Source organism: Hermetia illucens, chromosome 5 (assembly GCF_905115235.1).
Source record: "Hermetia illucens chromosome 5, iHerIll2.2.curated.20191125, whole genome shotgun sequence".
Lineage (NCBI taxonomy): Eukaryota > Metazoa > Arthropoda > Insecta > Diptera > Stratiomyidae > Hermetia > Hermetia illucens.
Genome location: NC_051853.1, coordinates 36745108 through 36764709, shown reverse-complemented (window position 1 = coordinate 36764709; position 19602 = coordinate 36745108). Strand labels below are relative to the sequence as shown.

At 45.1% G+C, this 19602-nt stretch overlaps 1 protein-coding gene across 1 annotated transcript; it reads left to right on the top strand.

Annotated features, from left to right (window-relative positions):
* The first annotated feature begins 3395 nt into the window (after window positions 1–3395).
* On the top strand, window positions 3396–5286 carry LOC119657040. The gene is made up of 3 exons (XM_038063794.1): window positions 3396–4364; window positions 4425–4432; window positions 4534–5286. The coding sequence occupies exons 1-3, from the start codon at window positions 3623–3625 to the stop codon at window positions 5149–5151; spliced, it is 1368 nt and encodes a 455-aa protein (XP_037919722.1). The 5' UTR covers window positions 3396–3622; the 3' UTR covers window positions 5152–5286.
* Window positions 5287–19602: the final 14316 nt, after the last annotated feature.

Genomic DNA, 19602 nt, shown 5'->3' with positions numbered 1-19602 from the left:
TAAATTATCCTAGAATGCATTAAAGGACATCTCGAAGGGTCGTCAGAATGCAGGCTGGGTTTTGCTCTGGATTTATATGCATTGGCCAAATTAACACCCTTGGGATCATTGTGGAGGGGTGTGCGGAGCTCATATTGCCGTTTCCCCTGCTCTTCGTCAATTTCGGCGCAATGACCGGTATCCCGTCCAGGCCTGCCTTAATAAGGAACTCCAGATATCCCGGTTTTGCGCCTAGGTCCACCAATTCGTTATCCCTAAAAGCTGTCTGACGTCCTGACCTACGCCATCGCTCCATCTCAGACAGGGTCTGCCTCGTCTTCTTTTTCTACCATAGATATTACCCTTATAGACTTTCTGGGTTGGATCATCTTCATCCATACGGATTAGGTGACCTGCCCACCCCAACCTATTGAGCTGAATTTTATTCACAACCTGACGGTCATGGTATCGCTTATAAATTTCGTCATTTTGTAGGCTAGGGAATCGTCTATTTAGGGGGTCGAAAATTCTTCGGAGGATTCTTCTCTCGAACGCGGCCATGAGTTCACAATTTCTCTTGCTAAGAACTCAAATCTCCGAGCAATATATGAGGACCGGCAAGATGGTGAAACGTTTCGAGCGGAATAGTTTTTGTAAGCTGAAATAGGCTCTGTTGGCTGTCAAGAACCGTGCGCGGATTTCATCATCGTAGCTGTTATTGGCTGTGATTTTCGACCCTATCAATGGTCTCAAAGTTGTAGTCTCCTATCTTTATTCTTCTCGTTTAACTAGTGCGGTTTGATATTGTTGGTTGGTTGGTTTTTGGGGCTGACGTTGCCACCACATATTTCGTCTTGCCTTCATTAATATGCACCCCAAGATCTCGTGCCATCTGCTCGATCTGAATCAATACAATTTGCACATCTCGGGTTCTTTTTCCCATGATGTCAATATCGTCAACATATGCCAGTAGTTGTTGCGACTTGAGGAGGATGGTGACTCTCGCATTTACCTCAGCATCACGGATCACTTTTTCCAGGGGCAGGTTAAGAAGAACACATGATAGGGCATCTCCTTGTGTTAGACCATTATTGATGTTGAATGGTCTCGAGAGTGATCCAGCTGCTTTTATCTGGCCCCGCATATTGGTCAGGGTTAGCCTAGCCAGTGTTATCAATTTGGTCAGGATACCGAATTCTGTCACGATCATGTACATTTTCGCTCTGGCTATGCTATCATAGGTGGCTTTAAAGTCGATGGAAAGATGTGCAACTAATTCAACAGTTTTTTCATCGCCTGCCGCAGAGAGAAAATCTGGCCAGTTGCTGATTTGCCTGGAGTGAAGCTCCTTTGAGAGAATATTTTATAGATGGCAACGTGATACCTCTATAATTGTTGCACTGCGTGATATCTCTTTTTCTATGTATGGGGCAGACAATGCCTCGTGGCCAGTCGCCAAGCATTGACTCGCTGTCCCACACCTTAAGCATAAGTTCAAGAACCGCTTGGTTTAATTTGCCGCCTCTATATTTAACCAATTCGGCTGTAATTCCATCTTATGGTTTTTAAGCCGATGGATTGCAGGAACTGTTTCTTCCATGCTTCGTAGTGACAGTATTTGTCCGTCGTTTTCAGTTGGCGGAACCTCCAACTCGTCGATATTTTGGTTGTTGACCAGTTCACTAAAATACTCAACCCATCGCTCCAATGTAGTCATTCTATCGGAAATCAGATTTCCTTCTTTGCCTCGGCAGGATGAACATCGAGGTGTATAAGGTTTCATCCTGCTCACTTGTTGGTAAAACCTCCGCGGCTGGTGCGGTTGCTCTTTGAGAATGGAACATTACTCGGTATACGGCATACTTTCGTTCCGCTGTTAACTTACATTTATCATCGAATCAGCCGTTTCGACTTTTTTTGCGATTGGGGCCAAGTATATTCGTGACCATATCACTGATAACGCTCTTTATGTGGTTGTGAAGATAATTTCATCTCTAGGACATCTGTTGATTGCGGTTATTGCGGCATCCATTTCCTTCTTATAGGTATTGCGGAGGACTGTGCTGTGAATGACTTCAGTGGTAACTCACACCTGATTGTCAGAGGGGATTCTAGGTGGTGTTGTTATTCGAGTCCGGCGTACCATGCTAACGAGATAGTGATCCGAGCCTACATTAATAATAATAGTAATCGTTGGGGAAAGAATTCAATTGGATCAGGGCCTTGAAGTGTATTAGATCACTTCATTCAAGACCGTAACGGTACATCACAGTACACTGTAGGAGGCAATGTGGTCAGCATTGCGTGCGCCCGAGATTATTACCCCATTATAGCTGAGTCGATTGGTATCCGACATCAAATCACAATACAAATCCCACTGCCACCAGTGAAATTTGAACGGCGACCTTTCGTATGACAGCCTTATGCTGTAAGCACTAAGCAATTCGAGTCTATATGTCCTGACATTTATTAAGGTCCAGAGGTGACAGCGTTCGATCAACACGTATTTAATTTGGTTGAAAATGGTCCCGCCTGGGGAGGCCCGCGTTTGTTTGTGGACCGCTCACCGCTTGAATCAGGCATTTCCAACAATCATTTCGTGTGACACTGCTAATTGAATAATCCGTAAGCTATGTAAGCTATGGGCGCCGATTATAAAAATAATGAGCATTTCAAAATATGGATAAAGTAGTATCTAGCACGCAAGAAGAAAATTTCCGGATAAATACAGTAGATTGGAATTTAAGTCACAATTCTGAAGTAAGTTGAAATTGTTGTGAAATGCCTGTTTGTGTGCATCAGTTTCCGTAATATATAAAATATCCAATCACCATGACACAACAAAAAACTTCTGATCAGAGCAAAGCAAACATTCTAACAAAATTATCATCGAAATGAATCTCGTGTGACTTACATTGAAAAATGTAAATAACGTTGAGCGAATCCAAGGTTATTCCACAAAATAACAACTACCATATTTGTAGCGTGCACGAGATGAATTTTAATCGTTTGATTATGGATAATTTCATAAACATTAACATAGGTGTCTTCTATATGTGATATTACGTATAAAAGTACAAAGTTTAACTGCATAACGTGAAGCATGAATAAACTGGGGCGAACGTAGTTGCAACTGATACACCTGACTAGAGGCGGGACTCAAGGACGCCAGGTTGAGGCGATTGAATTGTTTATGATTGAGTCATTTTAAACTTATCTTGATGTTGATACAACGCTCTTCTGCTTCAGTGATTTACTCTTGCTGTTGAACTAGAATGATACGTTAGAAAAGATGTTTTATTCTAGTTATTGATATATCTTGCTGTTCACTCTTCTTTTTAGATTCTCATGAGTGATAACAGATTTGATGCGAAATTATATCAGATGTACAATTGTGTCTTAACAAAAGAGTTTAGGCTACAATTCGTCTAAGCAAATTAATGTCGTAAGACAATGTTTTGATTAATAGAAATCCATAATTTAATGTAGTCGAGGTTAACGACTTTCCATGACGTCACCGGGTCGAAGAACTGAATTCAGCGCAAGCATCGCGTATGGCAGTACAGAAAGTTGTTCTTTTCAGCCATTGACATCAACTGTCATGTTCGAAATGTGAAGATTTGAATTCGGGCGCCTGATCACCATGGAAGAATCCAGTCAGCCGGCTTCCCAGTTCACCAGGGAGGACGTTATGAATTTACGATTTCCTTACAAATTGCGGATACTAATTGAGAAACCGAATAAAGTGGTAAGTTGGGGTCGAGACGGAACCACAGTCTTGCTGGACTACGTCGCTCTCAATGTTTACCTCTCGTCATCCGGGTCGATTTTTAAATCCAAGACTGGCTACAAATTCCTTCGACAATTGACTTCCCACGGCTTCAAAAGACTCTCCTCGGAGCATGAGGATAAAAAGGAACTCAACCCGGACGGAGTGATTTTGGAGTACCAACACGAGAGCTTCCATCGAAATCGTGAAGATTTAGTTGGGAAGATTCAGAAGGTAACTGGGGAGCAGAAACAAATGCCAAAGTCAACATGCCCAACTCTAAGCCATGAACAGAATCAGCGACCACAGGACCCGTGCCTGTGTAAGGTTCGGCCGCTGACACCGATTGAGCGAGCCAGACTGCACTTGAGGATTCTTCTACAAATGCAGAACGAGAACTACATGTTGAACAAGAAACTCTCGGATTGCGAGCAGAAATCGCCTTCGAGTGCAGTGTCTGTGATTGAATTGCCTGCGGATGCGTTCGAGAATCCTTTCGACAGCATTTCACAATTCGAGGAGAATCCAGAGTATGCGGGCTACTATGGGAATGCGACAACTGAGCAAATCAAGCAATTCTTTGATGAATATTTGCCAATTTACGCCCAAGCTAATGGTGAGTTTCCAAGGGTTGTTGAGTGAATTGGACAATTTATGTTGATCGGTTGTATTTCAGGTGAAGAGGTCACAGATCGCCAAACTACTCAGTGCAGGTATAGTATCAGTTTGCTCACGCATCCCCCGCTCTTTCACGGCACATTTTGTTTATTATTTCCGTTTAATAGTGGAACCTTTCCCTGTTATTACAATTCAGTGACTCACATCCTTCTTCTCAAAACCCTCCCTGTCAATTTCATTCCCATTCCAGTCAAAAGGAACCTCAACCCAAATCATTCTCGTCTTCATCCTCCTTTTCCTATGTTGTGCCCACTGAACCGAGCGAAGATCTGGCAACTGATCTGTCTTCGAACCTGTCCAACTTCCAAATAAAATACTCCGTCAATTTGGATACCACCAACGACAATAAGGAATACACTCTGAACATTTTAGAAGAAACTTGCTCCCGCATTGCCTCCTCAGATTTGGCAGCAGATGCAGCAATGCCTTCGTATATCGACTGTGAGAACCCCACGGACGCCAGTGCCCGGGATGAGGACATCTCCATGGATGAATATTTGAAATTCAAAACCAATTCCGAGAAAACTGACGACGGATATGGTGAAGTGGCCGGAACTGTCGACGATATCAAACGTGAAATCGTGGATGATAATGTGAACTGTGATACGCTGGAGAAAATGGCGCAGATGAGCAGCGGTGCCGACATGGAGGACGATAGCAGCGAGAATAATTTTAAGAATTTCTTCAACCAATACCGAGAGAGTATTAATTTGCTTTACGATTGAGCTGTGCGTCAGTATTATCAATTGATTAATGTTAATCGTTTATTAGATATTTATGTCTCCGATTTTTATCACTTGTTGCCTTATTTATTGATCTCATTTTTTGAAATGGTTCATGTCTTGTTAAATCATGGATAAATAAATATTTTTACTACCTAAAATGTTGTTCTTAAATGTCGTTGTTGCATTCTGCTCTGTCCTTGCTTTTGAGCGTGCATCTCTCTCCAAATGTTTCGACTCAAGGGTCGTGTCCTCCAGTTTCCAAGCCTTGTAACAGCTCTGTAGTCTGCGCTGTCTGAGCCTTCCCGATGTTTCCGTGCTATCCCCGGTGGTTACTTTCTTTAAACCTTCTATCGCATACAAGCAATTTTATTACAAGGTAGCAGCTGGGTAGTCGCAGGTGCAGTTCGCGACTGCACCGCGTTCCTCAGGCTGTTCCAATAGCCACGATCGGATGGTTCTCTGGATGTACACCGCTGTAGTGCGTCCGATCCTAGGGTACGGCTCTATTCTATGATGGCAGGCTTTGAGCAAAAAATACAATAGGATGAAGCTTAATAGGATTCAAAGAACCGCGTGTGCCAGTGCTACTGGGGCTCTGCAGTCCTGCCCGGCAGATGCTCTCAATGTACTCCTGCATCTCCTCCCCCTAGACCTCCACATTAAATATGTTGCAGCGTGCAGTGCCGTCAGACTTCGTGAGTCCGGATGCTGGGCAGCGAAGTTCTACGGCCACAGTAACATCCTAGATGAAGTACTTCCAGAAATCTGGACAATCCCAACGGACTATGCCACACGCAAACTGAACTTCACGAGAAACTTTGCTGTGGATTTTCTAACCAGGGCAAAGTGGAAGATCGGTGGCGTGTTGCAAGGTTATGACTCAGTATTCTTTACAGATGGATCAAAGACGGCTTGTGGAGCCGGCGCGGGGTTTTCTCGAATACACAATGTATCCAAGTCGTATGGTCTCCCAGGTTTCGCCAGTGTATTCCAAGCGGAAGTACTGGCGATATTGGAAGTCTGTCGATGGCTGGAGCGAGATTCGAGCACCAAGCGTAACATAGCCACTCTGACCGACAGCCAAGCGGCCATCAACGCCTTGTACTCAGCGACGATATCTTCCAGGTTGGTTAGGCAGTTCAGGGACGCACTGAACCGTCTTGCTGCACGCTCATGGTCACCCTCCTCTGGGTTACCGGGGATAGGACTATAGAGGGGAATGAGCGGGCTGACGGATTGGCCAGACGAGGCTCTGCTCTTGGCAGCCCTTCGGTGAATATAGTCGGCGTTTCGCTGGCGGCTGTCAGGGGCGGAGTCTACTCGCACTACCTAGCAGCGTGGGTCATAGATGGCGAAGGCTTACGAGCTGCGCCAAGTCAATAGGAATTTGGCTCGCTTATAATATAGCCCGATCACAAGAGCTCCTGCATTCAAGATTACGGCGGTCCGCACGGTGCACTGATCCAAAGGAGACCATGCCGCCAGGCTCGGCATACCCGACAATTTGCATTGCCGAAGCTGCGGAGAAAGAAAGGAAACCCTCATGCATTTTCTCTGCGATTGCCCAGCTCTAGTTAGACTCAGGCTACGGACACTGGGTAAACCATTCTTTGGGGAACTCAGAGAGATTTCTAGTTGCAGCGTGGGAGAACTGCTTTCGTTCGTGAATGCTACGGGCTGGCTCTAAAGATCCGAGCCGACCTCCCTGCTCCAATAACAGCAGTCATGATCTTAGGAGTTTGCGGCATCAAAACGGCGCACCACAGCGCTAATTGGGCTCCTCAGAGCGGCCAGTGATACCTACCCAGCCACGGCCCAGGTATAAGGTGAAGTATTTGACGCTCAAAAATGTTGATCTTAGATTATGAAATTAAAGAAGTTTTGCTCCTTGTTGGCTACAAAATAATTTATTGCTAAAATGCCGGAACTCGGGAATTGGTTCCCCGTGGGCATACCTTTGATATGGTGGTGTAGCCTGTAGTAGCTCACTAGACACGAAAGTGTGTCGAAATGAATGTAGAAGTTAAGAATTTGTGCTTTCCGAATGTATGAAGTCATAGACTGCGAATCTACCCTGGACTTTGAGTAATCCGTTCGCAGCCAAGACGCGGATTTTAGAGACTTCCCCAAGTTCAGAATCTACTACGGGGAAATCTGTGGAAGACATGACTCCTTTAGTGGAAAATCTACAGTTGGTGCCTACTGCACAGTCTGTCAGGAATGTGAAAATGGATCCACGGGGACCGTACTGTGGATCTGAGAAAGGTGGCGAGGCTTAATGGAAGTGAAGCCCTGTGGTTTACTGCACCACCAGGGCAGAACAAAACAGAATGCACTGGACTCTTCAGTCAGAGGCTTTTTTAAATACTTACAAGACTCTAAATATGGCTAAAAAATATAATGGTTGAATCAATGAATTTATAGCATGTTAAAGCCTCTTCTTCCCTACCGGCAGCACAATTGACAAATGAACAGGATGGCCCTTATATTTTTCTGATATAAGAGCTGTGGCTTCAGTTTAACAGAACCTTTGGTATTATTATTAGAAGAATCTTCCACGAAGAAAGATGCACAAGACTGAGGGCGTGTGCCTACTGGAAGTCGGTCATCTTACAATATGCGCTTTCGATAATCTCCCTCCTTATCGTAGTGACTGAGTTATGTTAGTTAGATCATCTGAGGAGCCAGGAATGAAACTTGAACTTAAAAGCCAATTTTCCCGTCTATAAACGGCCAAAGGGTAGAATAGGTCCCAGGGTGAAACGATGGAGCATAAAACCTGGGAAACGCCTGCTGAACCAATACCAACAGCTCTACTACCAAACCCTATCTCCTCTTCCATGTGGTGATCGCTGGGAGTTCTTTCTTAATGAAAAATTGCAAACGGAGAAGGATGAAGACGAGTCTTCCGCGCATAAAAACGGGACAAATTGTACTAACTGATCCTCCAGGTTAGGGGTTGGTTAGTGCTGACAACCATACACGGAAAACCGAAGTTACGAAGCCACAGAAGGAGTTCAGGCAGGATGGATTTTAAAACGACGAACCCGGCACTGATAACGGAATAGCGATTTGCGTATTTTCTCATGGAACGTGCGCTCCGTGTATAGACCGAATGCTGCTGAGCAGCTAGCCAATACCCTATCCCAATATAAGGCCAATGTAACAGCGTTGCAAGAGATGCGATGGACAGGGACCGGTTCCTGGATAAGAGCCGCTACACCATATATTATAGTGGCCATCCAGTAAACCATGTGCTCGGAGTAGGTTTCTTAGATAGCCAAAAAATGAAACCTGCTGTTATCGGGTTTGAAAACATAAGCGAACGGCTATGCACTCTGCGCTTGCGAGGCAAATTTAGAAATATAAGCCTCATTAACGTTCACGCCCCTACGGAGGAGACTGCAGAGTCGGAGAAGGATACCTTCTCCGTGGCAGTAGAACGAACCCTCGAAGCCTGTCCCAGATATGATATCAAAATCATGCTTGAGGATTTTAACAGCTAAGTAGGGAAAGAGCCCGTATTCAGGCGATCCGTTGGCTCCCCCCAAATCAAAATACGAATGATAACGGCCTGCGGATTATTCAATTAGCAGTGTCACACGAAATGGTTGTTGGAAGCACCTGGTTTGCGCCCGCCACCTCTCGGCCTTGACGAATATCAGAACATATAGGGGGCCAATATAGACTCGGATCACTATCACGTTGGCATGGTGCTCCGAGCTCGAATAATAAGATCACCCAGAATCCCCTCTGGCAATCAGGTGAAAGTTAATTCTGAAGTCATCCACAACACAGCCCCCTGCAACACCTATAAGAGGAAAATGGATGCAGCAATAACCGCAGAGAACAGAAATTCTAGAGATGAAGCATCAACAAATGATCTTCACAATCACCTGCAGAACGTTATCATAAATACGGCCACAAACATACTTGGCCCCAGCCGCAAAAGGAGTCGGAATGGCTGGCTTGACGATGAATGTAAGTTATCAACGGAACGGAAGAATGCCGCATACCGAGTAATGTTGCATTCTCAAAAAACGCGGGCACGCGCAGAGACTTATCACGAACTCCGTCGAGCGGAGAAGCGACTTCACAGACGGAAAAAGGAAGCCTGGGAGAGCCAACAAGTTTGTGAACTAGAAAAGTACAGGGAGGAGCTGCACCAAGCGTTTTCCAACAAGTCAGCAGGATGAATCTTTATACACCTCGATGTTCATCCTGCCGAGACGAAAAGGGAAATCTGATTTCCGCCAGAATGGGCATATTGGAGCGATGGGTTGAGTACTTTGATGAACTACTGAACAACCAGAACATCGGCGAGTTGGAGGTCCCGCCAACTGAAGACGACGGACAAATACTGCCACCACCAAGTATAGGAGAAACAGTCCGTGTGGTTCATCAACTTGTCCTCAAGGTGTGGGACAGCGAATCAATGCCTGACGACTGGCAAAGAGGCATTATCTGTCTCATACATAAAAAGGGAGGTATCTCAGAGTGCAGCAATCATAGAGGTATCATGTTGCTGAGTACCATCTATAAGATATTCTCCGGTATCTTGCTAGGCCGGATAGCCCCACACGCCCAGAACATCATTGGCCCATACCAAAGAGGCTTTACTCCAGGCAAATCGACAACAGATTAGATTTTCTCTCTGAGACAAGCGATGGAAAACTATTGGAATGTGGCCATCAGTTGCACGCATAGCCAGGGTAAAACTTTACACAGCTATGAGAGAAATCAGTATCCTGACGAAATTGGTAAGACTGAAGAGCGAGGCCAGATAAAAGCACCAGGATCACTCTCAAAACCATTCAACATCAACAACGGTCTACGACAAGGGGATGCCCTATCATGCGTCCTCTTCAACCTGGCCCTGGATAAAATGAACCTTGATGGTAAGGTAAATGCGAGGGGTACGATCCTCTTTAAGTCCACCCAACTACTGGCCTATGCTGACGATATCGACATTATGGGAAGAACCATCTGAGACGTACAAACTGCCTTCATCCAGATCGAGCAGGCGGCAATTGGAGCGAGATCTTGCGCTGCACATCAATGAAGGCAAGCCAAATATATGGTGGCAACGTAAGCACCAAAAACCAACCAACCAACAACATCAAACCGCACTGGTCACTGGTGGTTGTTAATTTCAGCTACGATGATGAAATCCGGTTGTTGGCAGCCAACAAAGCCTATTTCAGCTTACAAAAACTATTCCGCTCGAAACGTCTCACCACAGGGTCAAAGCTCTTACTGTACAAGACAATGATCTTGCTAGTCCTCATGTATTCCTCGGACACTTGGGTTCTTAGCAAAAGAAACTGTGAACTCTTGGCCGCGTTCCAGAGAAGAATCCTCCGAAGAATTTTTGGTCCCTTACATGAGGATGGACGATTCCGTAGCCTACATTACGACGATACCGCGACCGTCTGGTTGTGGATAAAATCCGGCTCAACAGGTTGCGGTGGGCAGGTCACTTAATTTGTGTGGATGAGGATGATCCAACCCGAAAAGTCTATAAGGGCGATATCTATGGTAGAAAAAGAAGACGAGGCAGACTCTGCCTGAGATGGCGCGATGGCGTAGCTCAAGTACGCCAGACTGCTTTTAGGGATATCGGCGCAAAACCGGGATGTCTGGAGCTCTTTATCAAGGCAGGCCTAGATCGGATACCGGTTGTTGCGCCGTTGACGATGATGATTCCGTAGTTAACTTTGGAGCACTTAATTTTTGTTTTATCTTAAATTCCCTTATTATCACCATCTTTCGGATGTGGAAAATATTTACCGTTAGTTTGGTCCTGTTTTATTTTCCAAAGTTGTTGAATGTTGAATCGTTTAATAATTTCGTGAACTGTAGAGCGACTTCGTTTTATAAAACTTATATTCTGTCGTGCTGATAAACCATTTTCAAAATTATTTATAATTAGTTCTCCAGCCTTCCCGTTTTTAACCTTTAAAACAGAATTTCACAAGCGAAACAGAGGATTGCCTATATTAAGGTGATTGAAAATTTTGGGGATTCCCCTCATTTTCTCATAGAACTAAATGAAATTGCCAGCTGTCCGTGTTCCAATTTAACATCAGATTTTCTAATTTTTCACACATTAATTTTTTTTAAAATTAATTTGAATATATTTTGCTTCAGTTTTCAAGGAGTTTATATATATGTGATAAATATGATTCGTGTTAATCAGGCTTTATAATAATAAATTTATTCTTACGTTCTCTCCTTAGATTTTTAGTGTCCTTCTAAAGACGGGTGTTCGAGTTTTCCTTAGTAAACCCCGAACCCTGGGGAACCTTTCTTTTCAGCCCGTCTCATCTGGCCTGATTTAATTTAATTTCTAAATTCTGTGCAAATTTCTAAATTATATAAAAATTACCCAATGTTCAAGTTATGCCATACGGCACGACTATTACTTAATTCTCAGGAAAACTCATGAGGCCATACCTAGGATAAATAGACTCGTGCCCAGAAAAGGGGCAAATATATTCATAAGGGTGAGAACGCTTTCGCTTAAACATGAATTTCAATAGGAGCATCTTACATTTACATAACATTATTTTGCTGAAAAGTGGGCCTCTACCTGCCACCAGATTTGATGGAAAAGTACGACATACTGCATACTATATTCTAGCCTGATATTGTTATAGGCTTGCAACCGGCCTCACGTTTATGTCATAAATAATATGGGGTGGATGCTGGCGGCTGTAAACCATATTCCGTTTAACTAAACTAATTCAAAATGCTCAGGTGCTCATTTTATAGTTGTTTCTCTGTTTAATGGTTTAAGGCTTGAAATGGAAGAAATGAATTGCAGGCGCGGTTTCACTAGAATTGAACTTCCCAAAGTCCTGCCGAACTAATTCCATGGAAGAGGAAAATTAATTTTTCCAAATTTCAATTTGTATTAGTTCGTAAGGCATATTGAAAAACAATCCACCTGAATTGATGGTCTGACTTTTCATCGGTGCTATCTAGCGCCATTGAGAAGGAGGAAAATGTTGCATCTCATCAGCTTCATGGTCGCAGTCTCGTTATAATGGTATTTTGAATCCGTGGAGAGTTCTGTCCATCATTAAGAGCGCGTCTATTCGCTCGCTTCCAACATTTTCAATTGAAATTATTCCACTTCAGTTGGGAGATTATTACAGGCCAGTTTTGTTTCTATACTCCTATACTAACTATACTATATATTGCGCTCGGTGTAACTGCAATGTTTATTCTGGCCCTAAGAAAGAAATCCCTGGAGTAATCAGTAAGGATTTTCAAAAGAACAAAAAATGTAGCGCATAAAAGACTTAAAGCAATAAAAATGGATAGCGCCAATGTTGTGCTGGATATGCATTTGATACATTTCTATATTTCAAGCCTGAAGAAACTAGCAATGGAGGGAATTGAACCTGGAAATTCATTTAAGAGGAAAACATAATGAAAATAATTCTGAGCGCGTTGATAGATGCCAATAACTTCACTCCATGAGCCTGCATCCTTCTATATAGATTAAACACTTCCTGCTTGAAAAAGAAAGTATTGTTTGTTGACTATAGGATTTTGAAAGAGAGTGGAAATAAAACCTTTGAGGGAGTCATGACTGTTAAGTTATAAATAAATACGAGCAACTGTCACCTGTGATCAGTACAGCATAAAAGCCAACCTGGGTTTTTGTCTTACTGTGGAATTAACAAATAATTTTTGACTACTTTTGTCCAGTAATTGAAATCATTTATTATCCATAAAACATAATTATAAAACAATGACATTTTGATTATATAAATATTTTATTAATATATAAACTACAGATGAGTTAGTAAGTACAGAAGAGAAAAACTTAACTGACTTTCCTTTATTTTCTACATCACTCCTCACTGACTTTTAACTTCGCGATTGCTCCGCCAGTCTCGTAACACTCACCTCGCTGCACACAGGTGGATAAGCCACCCGGACCGGTGAGTTTCACTGCGTGCATTGTTCCCGTACGAATTCGTGTTAATTAGCCTGTGCCTCCATAGTACCCCACCCCCAACTGATACCATGCGTCAGCAAAAAACCCGACTCCTGGCCCACCAATTTTAGGGGAGCAGATCAAATTTCACGCGTCGTACACCCCTTCTCTCTGAAATCTCAGTTTCGGAGACACAAGGCTTCAACCTGGACATGGAAACGGTTTTAGGCCTGCCGTCGATGTCAAGCCTAAAGCTTCTGTTCAGCACTTCATATAAGCCCTCATATAGTGGCTGCAAGGGCTTCCAGGAAGCATCCACGCGTGGCAAGACGTGTGTGCAAGGATGCAGGTCTCTGGGGGTGTCAGCCCTCGTCAAAGAATGACGGGTTGACGGGCGTGATTTGCCACGGTGTCCCGGAGCAAACACAAAAACCCAGTGGTGGAAAAGGGCGACCGGGTATCGAACACAGGATCGCTGGGGAGTCTCAAATTTTCTCCGTATACCAACCCGGCGGAAACGTCGGCCAGAGGTATTGCTTCAGCGCACCGCGTGAACCTATCGATGATTGTGAGGCAATGCTTGAAGCCCCCAAGGGGCCAATAATGTCGATGTGGATCGTGTGAAAATGCTTTGTAGACCAGGGAAATGAGCCTGCCTCTTTCTGTCCGTGCTTGGTGACTTTACACTTCTGACACTGCTGCTGAAAAATCGACTGTGGCAGGGATTTTAACCTCTAAAAGGCGTGACAAATCATCTGCAACTACATTTTCCCTGCCGGACATATGTTGGATGTTCGAAGTAAACTGGCTTATGAAACTCAGATGCCGGAGTTGGCGAGGGGACGCTTTGTCGGGCTTATGATTAAACGAGAAGGTAAGAGGCTTGTGGTCCGCAAACACTGTGAACGGCCTGTCTTCTAGGAAGTATTGGAAGTACTTCTTTGTCATGTACGCGGCTAATAGCTCACAATCATATGTGCTGTAGTTCTGTTGAGATGTATTCAATTTTTTATAAAAGAAAAAGCGCACCGCACGTTCACCTTTTGATGAAGGGCAGCACCTACCGCGATGTCTGAGGCATCGACGAATCTGCCTAGAGGTGCATCTGTTTGAGAAAATTACAGGAGGGTAGCGTCAGCCAGCTATCGTTTGGCTAGCTCAAAAGCCTGGACGGCCTCTGTAGATCACACAATCACGCATGAGTCTTTAGTCTTGGGTCCAGACAAGGAGGCATTGAGGATCACTTGATATTGTGCGGCTTTGGGTAAGAAACGGCGATAGAAATTTAACATGCCCAAAAACTTTCGCGGATCCTTAACCGTCTTAGGTCGTGAGAAGTCTATGATAGCGTGAACCATGTCAGGATCCGGTTCAAGGGAAATCATGTGGCCAAAAACTTCACCTGTTGTTGAAGGAGTTTGCACTTTTCAACGTTAAGTGCAAGACCGGACTCTAGGAGGCGTTGAAAAATGCATCCGAGATGTTCCAAATGCTAAGACTCAGAAGAAAAAGCGAACAAAACATCATCCAAGTACACGAAATAAAAGTTAAGGTTTCTCAGGACAGAGTGAATGAACCTCTGAAAAGTTTGCGCCGCATTGCACAGACTAAAAGGCATCCATGTGAACTCGAAGAGTTCGAAGGGTGTACATATTGCGGTTTTCGGAATATTTTCTGGAGCTGTAGGGATTTGATGGTACGCCTTGGCTAAGTCCAAGGTCGTGAAAACACGCAGTTACCGAGGTTATGCGCAAAATGATGGATGACTGGTATAGAATAGCGGTCTGGAATGGTCTGAGCATTTAGAAGTCTCTAATCGCCACATGGTCTGCAATTGCCGTTGGACTGTGGAATCATGTGTAGTGGAGAAGACCTCCAGCTATTTGATGGTCTGCAAATACCCTGCCGTTTGTCAAATTCTTTCTTGGCAACAGCGGACGCAGTGGAGGCACCGTCGAGAAAATATGAGAGCCAATAGTGTGAGAGACTACTTTCGGTAATTATGTTGCTGTATTTTTGAAGAAACGCACGAATGCGAGGGTCGGCTACCTCTTCAAAAATGATCGAAAGACTGACAGTAGAGCAGGTGGCAAGTTTTCCTGAAGACCTGGGCGAAGTTACGGGATCTATGATATAAGAGATCTATTCTGCAGATCCACTAGCAACACATAGCCGTCTAGAAAGTCTCCGGCTAATATGGGACTATCGATGTTCGCTACTACGAAACGCCATGAGAACGTCTGTCGAAGTCCCAGATTTACGTCCACTTGCCTGTAGCCGTAAGTATATATGGTCGAAGAATTTATCGCCGCTAGTTTGAGTTGATTCGGAATCAGTTTGTGATTCCGCGATACCGGGAGAACTGAGACGCATGCGCCTGTGTCGACCAGGTAATAGCGTTTACTCAAAGGATTGAAAACTGTTAAGCGACGTGGAGCTGCGGTTTGGGTAGCCGCCGTCGGAGCTCCCAACGATTTTAGTTTTTTGAAACCGTGAACGAGCGCAGGCTAGCACATCTCTTTGCTTGGCGGCAATGATACGGTGGTGCCAGCAAATTGCAGGACTCGTTGAAGATCCCGACGCCCGACTACTTGATCGCCCATTTCGGTTGGTGGACCGCGAAGGATTTCGGCACCTATCACCCAACACAAAGCTCCGTCTGCTGCAGCTCAACAATTTGGCTCGTGGTTCAGCAGTGATGCCCACGAGCGCGAACTGCATCTCCAATTGGCGGAACCAGGCCTTTGGGTTACGTCGCCAAAAGAGTGGTAATCGTACCGCCACTAGGACTACAGGGAGTGCGAAGGCGCCGGTGGCGTTTGCACCGTTGTTATTAATTGACATTACGAATCATCTAGAAAAGAAAAATGAAGAGTCGTCCGAACCCCACTAGGAACGAAAAACACAATCACCAAAGCTCATCTCACACCCGGAGCCGTATTATTCAAGCTCCACTGCCGAGAGCGGAATGAAAACCAGGAGAACCAACTCGTTTAAAAACACAAATTAAAATAATCAAATTTTTAAAATAATCAAATGCTTAAAACAGTCAAATATTTTAACCTTTTCTAAACCCAAATAACCTACGGGAATCTGCCACTGCTGTCGGCGACGAAGCGCTGCAAGCATGCAACACATTGTAGGGGCACACCAGGTACCTCGCAACCCTTATTAGCATACACTAAATGGAAATTTCTAAGTACCTTGAATGACCTAACTTGTGGATGATGTTGTTTCAGCTTCTATTGTTGCTGTGCCAAACCCTAGCGGGTGACGGAGGTTGTGGTCGTGAATTTCTGTATATCGAGTCTCGGCAGACTATTATAGGAAGCGCTTCAAAGGTCCGGCCCTAGGATGGATCCCTGTGCTACTCCCGACCTGATTTCCATCCTCCTCTGGCTCTTTAGTGTCTCATAGAGCAGGGAGCAGTCTTTCAGATAATCTCTCAATATCCACAAGAGATAGCTTGAGATAGCTTACGTGGAATCAGTTTTCTAATGTGCCTAGCATATGTCCATCTTACGGAATTGAAGGCGTTTCTGACATCAAGCGTTATGAGGAGCACTATCCGTCGAGATCGGCAGCTGTGTGCTTCGGTTCGATGAACCGCATCTACGACCCCTATAATAGCATCCACTGTGGATCTCCCTGTTCTGAACCCGAACTGCCTTGGGGATAAGTCCCCAGCAGCGCGGATCGCTTCGCCGAGTCAACTTCTGATGAGCTTCTCCAGGACTTTCCCGGCCGTGTCAAGCATACATAGGGGTCGGTATGCAGACGGGAGCTCCGGGTCTCCATTACTCTTGCTGATCAGCACGAGGCTAGCCATTTTCCAGTGAGAAGGAAAAATGTCCTCCTTCAAGCAAGCGTTGAATGCCTCAACCAGCAATTCTGGCCCTTGGCGGAACACCTGCTTGTAAACTTCCGCCGGGATGCCATCAGGACCTGGCACCTTGTTTTTCATAGTGAAAACCGCTTTTTCGAACTCTCACATTGTGAAAATGGGGCAATCCTCGACGCTTTCCGCGCTATTAATATCAACCCATACAGGATGTCTCGGAGCAAAGCCCGTATAATGCGGTCCATCTGGTCGGTGCTTAGTCTCCAAGGTCTACGCAGTCCCCATGGGTCCTTATTCATCTCGTTGACAAGGTTCTGCCAGCCGCGAGCTTTGCTTTTATTTATTTACCAGATTGGTCACTGAATTTACGACGGTGCCAGCTGTGAAGCTACCACCCCCCGGCGCGTCCTCCAGCGCGGCTCTGCATGCTCCAAGAGCTTCGACTAACTTCCCGATGTTCATCCTCGCGACGTTCCACAGGCAAGGGGAGCGTTGGGTTGGTGCTCGCCGGCAAGTAGCGTCAACCATTTCGAACGCGATAAACTGGTGATCACTTTTCGAGAAGTCTTTAGGACTCGCCACCAGTCCACCGATGATGCCAGAGATTCCGACGCAAAAGTCATGTCAGGAATGCTTCCTTCACAGCCTGTGCGCCGAAGCGTTGGCGTGGATCCGGTGTTTAAAACTACGAGCCTGGTCCTCACTGTCATTTCCAGAATCCATTTCCCTCTGTAGTCTGACTGAGGCATGTCCCATTCAAGGGTCCTGCCATTAAAATCATCGTCTCGTTCGGCCTCAGGTAAACACTAAAAAACGTTATCCCTAAACAACGGATGCAGACAAACCCGTTCCCTCGGCCTTCGACAACAGCACGAAATCGAAAGTTGTCCGGAACCCAGATGCCGGCGGTGCCTGATAAGTGGAGATGCTGGCGGTGCCTGATAAGTCGAGATGCCATCAGGCCCGGTCCTTGTTTCGGTATTGCTCACTAATTAGCACAAGATCAGCGTTTACTTCCGCAGTGAACTATGCTAGCAACTGGTGAGCGGCTGCACTCCGGTGCATGTTAATTTGTTAAATGCGGACCATGCCATTCGCACTCTAGCCCTTTCCAATTTCGCCCTGAAGATTGGACACCGTCCCGAGCCCGCAGTGTGTGCGATGCTCTCACCAGACGCGCCACGATCCCTGCAGAGAACGCAAATCTCGCTTTCATTGTAGACCGGCAAGCTATCCTCTTGTCCGTTCCCCTGGAAGCTGCTGACATATGTCCATAGTCCAGCCACCTGTAGCACTTGGAGGACTATCCGCATTCCTACCCTGCATACTACCCATCAAATATTGATTCTCCCGCTGCTAAGGAGTTTCACCGTATATTGCTCGGGGACTTCCACCACGCCGAATTTTTGGCTGCGGCTGTTTCTGCTCTCCAATCCGTTGTTTTCCACATTCGCTTATAGAAGGAGATGCGGTCCAACAGTTCTTCCAGTTCCATCAGCCCGTTTTGGACGCCTTTGCTGACGTTCCTTTGGAGGAACATTGCCGACCGTATACGCTTCACCACTGCTGCGCATTTCCTGATGAGCCTTTCCTCTTCGGTTCTAGCTAGGACGGTCGACTGCATTTGTACTCGGTTTGTGTCCGAATCCATCTGCTCAATACAAGCGATTTTGACTGGGCTTTTTTTCGGAGCAGGGGCACTACAAGGTATTGGAGTTGCCATCTCCGCGCGATCAGTCGCGCCACTTGATTAGGCTTCCTCTTTATTTGGAAGCCCCATTTTCGACGCAAAGACATTCTTAGCTTCAACCTGACTTAAATATCCCACAATATTTTATGCGTACATTAGAATCCTTTCAGCTCATGTAGATATGCTGCACATTCATTCTGATAGTAGGTTCGAGTACGTTGCAAACATTAAATGTCTCCTGAGACATCTCCCTAAGAAAGTCTAGCACTTTTCCATGCGGAAATGACTAGTCAACTATATTTGCTGGCAGTACTCAACGTGTCGAGAGACACTCAACAGTACTTGACCTCCACCTTCCTTTTTTGCGTCATGTGAGTCCATAAAAATATGATGCAGATAAAAGACCAACAGAAATAGGAAAACGAAGTGACAGAATTCCTGGAAACCTGTATGAAAATTTTTCCCATAGCCTACTGTCTACCTCAAAGAGTTCACTTCAACTCTAAAAATGCTATTTTGGGATGCACTTCATACGTGTAAGGTTGATTGGAAAGAGTAACTGCTATTCATAGCAGAGAACAATCGCTTCTTTGAGGGAATCCAGAAAACCTGCTCGTTAAGAACTATATTTGAGTAATGGTTGCTTCCACTTCCTTCATTGCCTACAGCGTGGCAAAGACACTTCTGCTTCCGCATGTTCTTACTCCGATTGAGCGAAAGGACCGTGGTGCTTTTTACAACCTGGACCACGTGGAGGGTAGTTACGAACTGATTCTGAAAGGGGCCTGGCCGAGCGGCAGACTTTCATTCCTTTTACTTTTGCACTTTTCTTTCAACGAGGGGTGACAGACTGCGCATACTCCGTTCTTGGTCCTTCTTCTACTGCTGCCATCTACCACGAATGTTTCCTTTGTGAAGGTGATTCTTCAGCGTGATCCTTCCATGCTCCCTCACAGACGAAAGATGAAA

Bases quoted from the DNA above. Each gene is read 5' to 3' on its own strand.
- LOC119657040 (XM_038063794.1), top strand. From the start codon at position 3,623: ATGGAAGAATCCAGTCAGCCGGCTTCCCAGTTCACCAGGGAGGACGTT.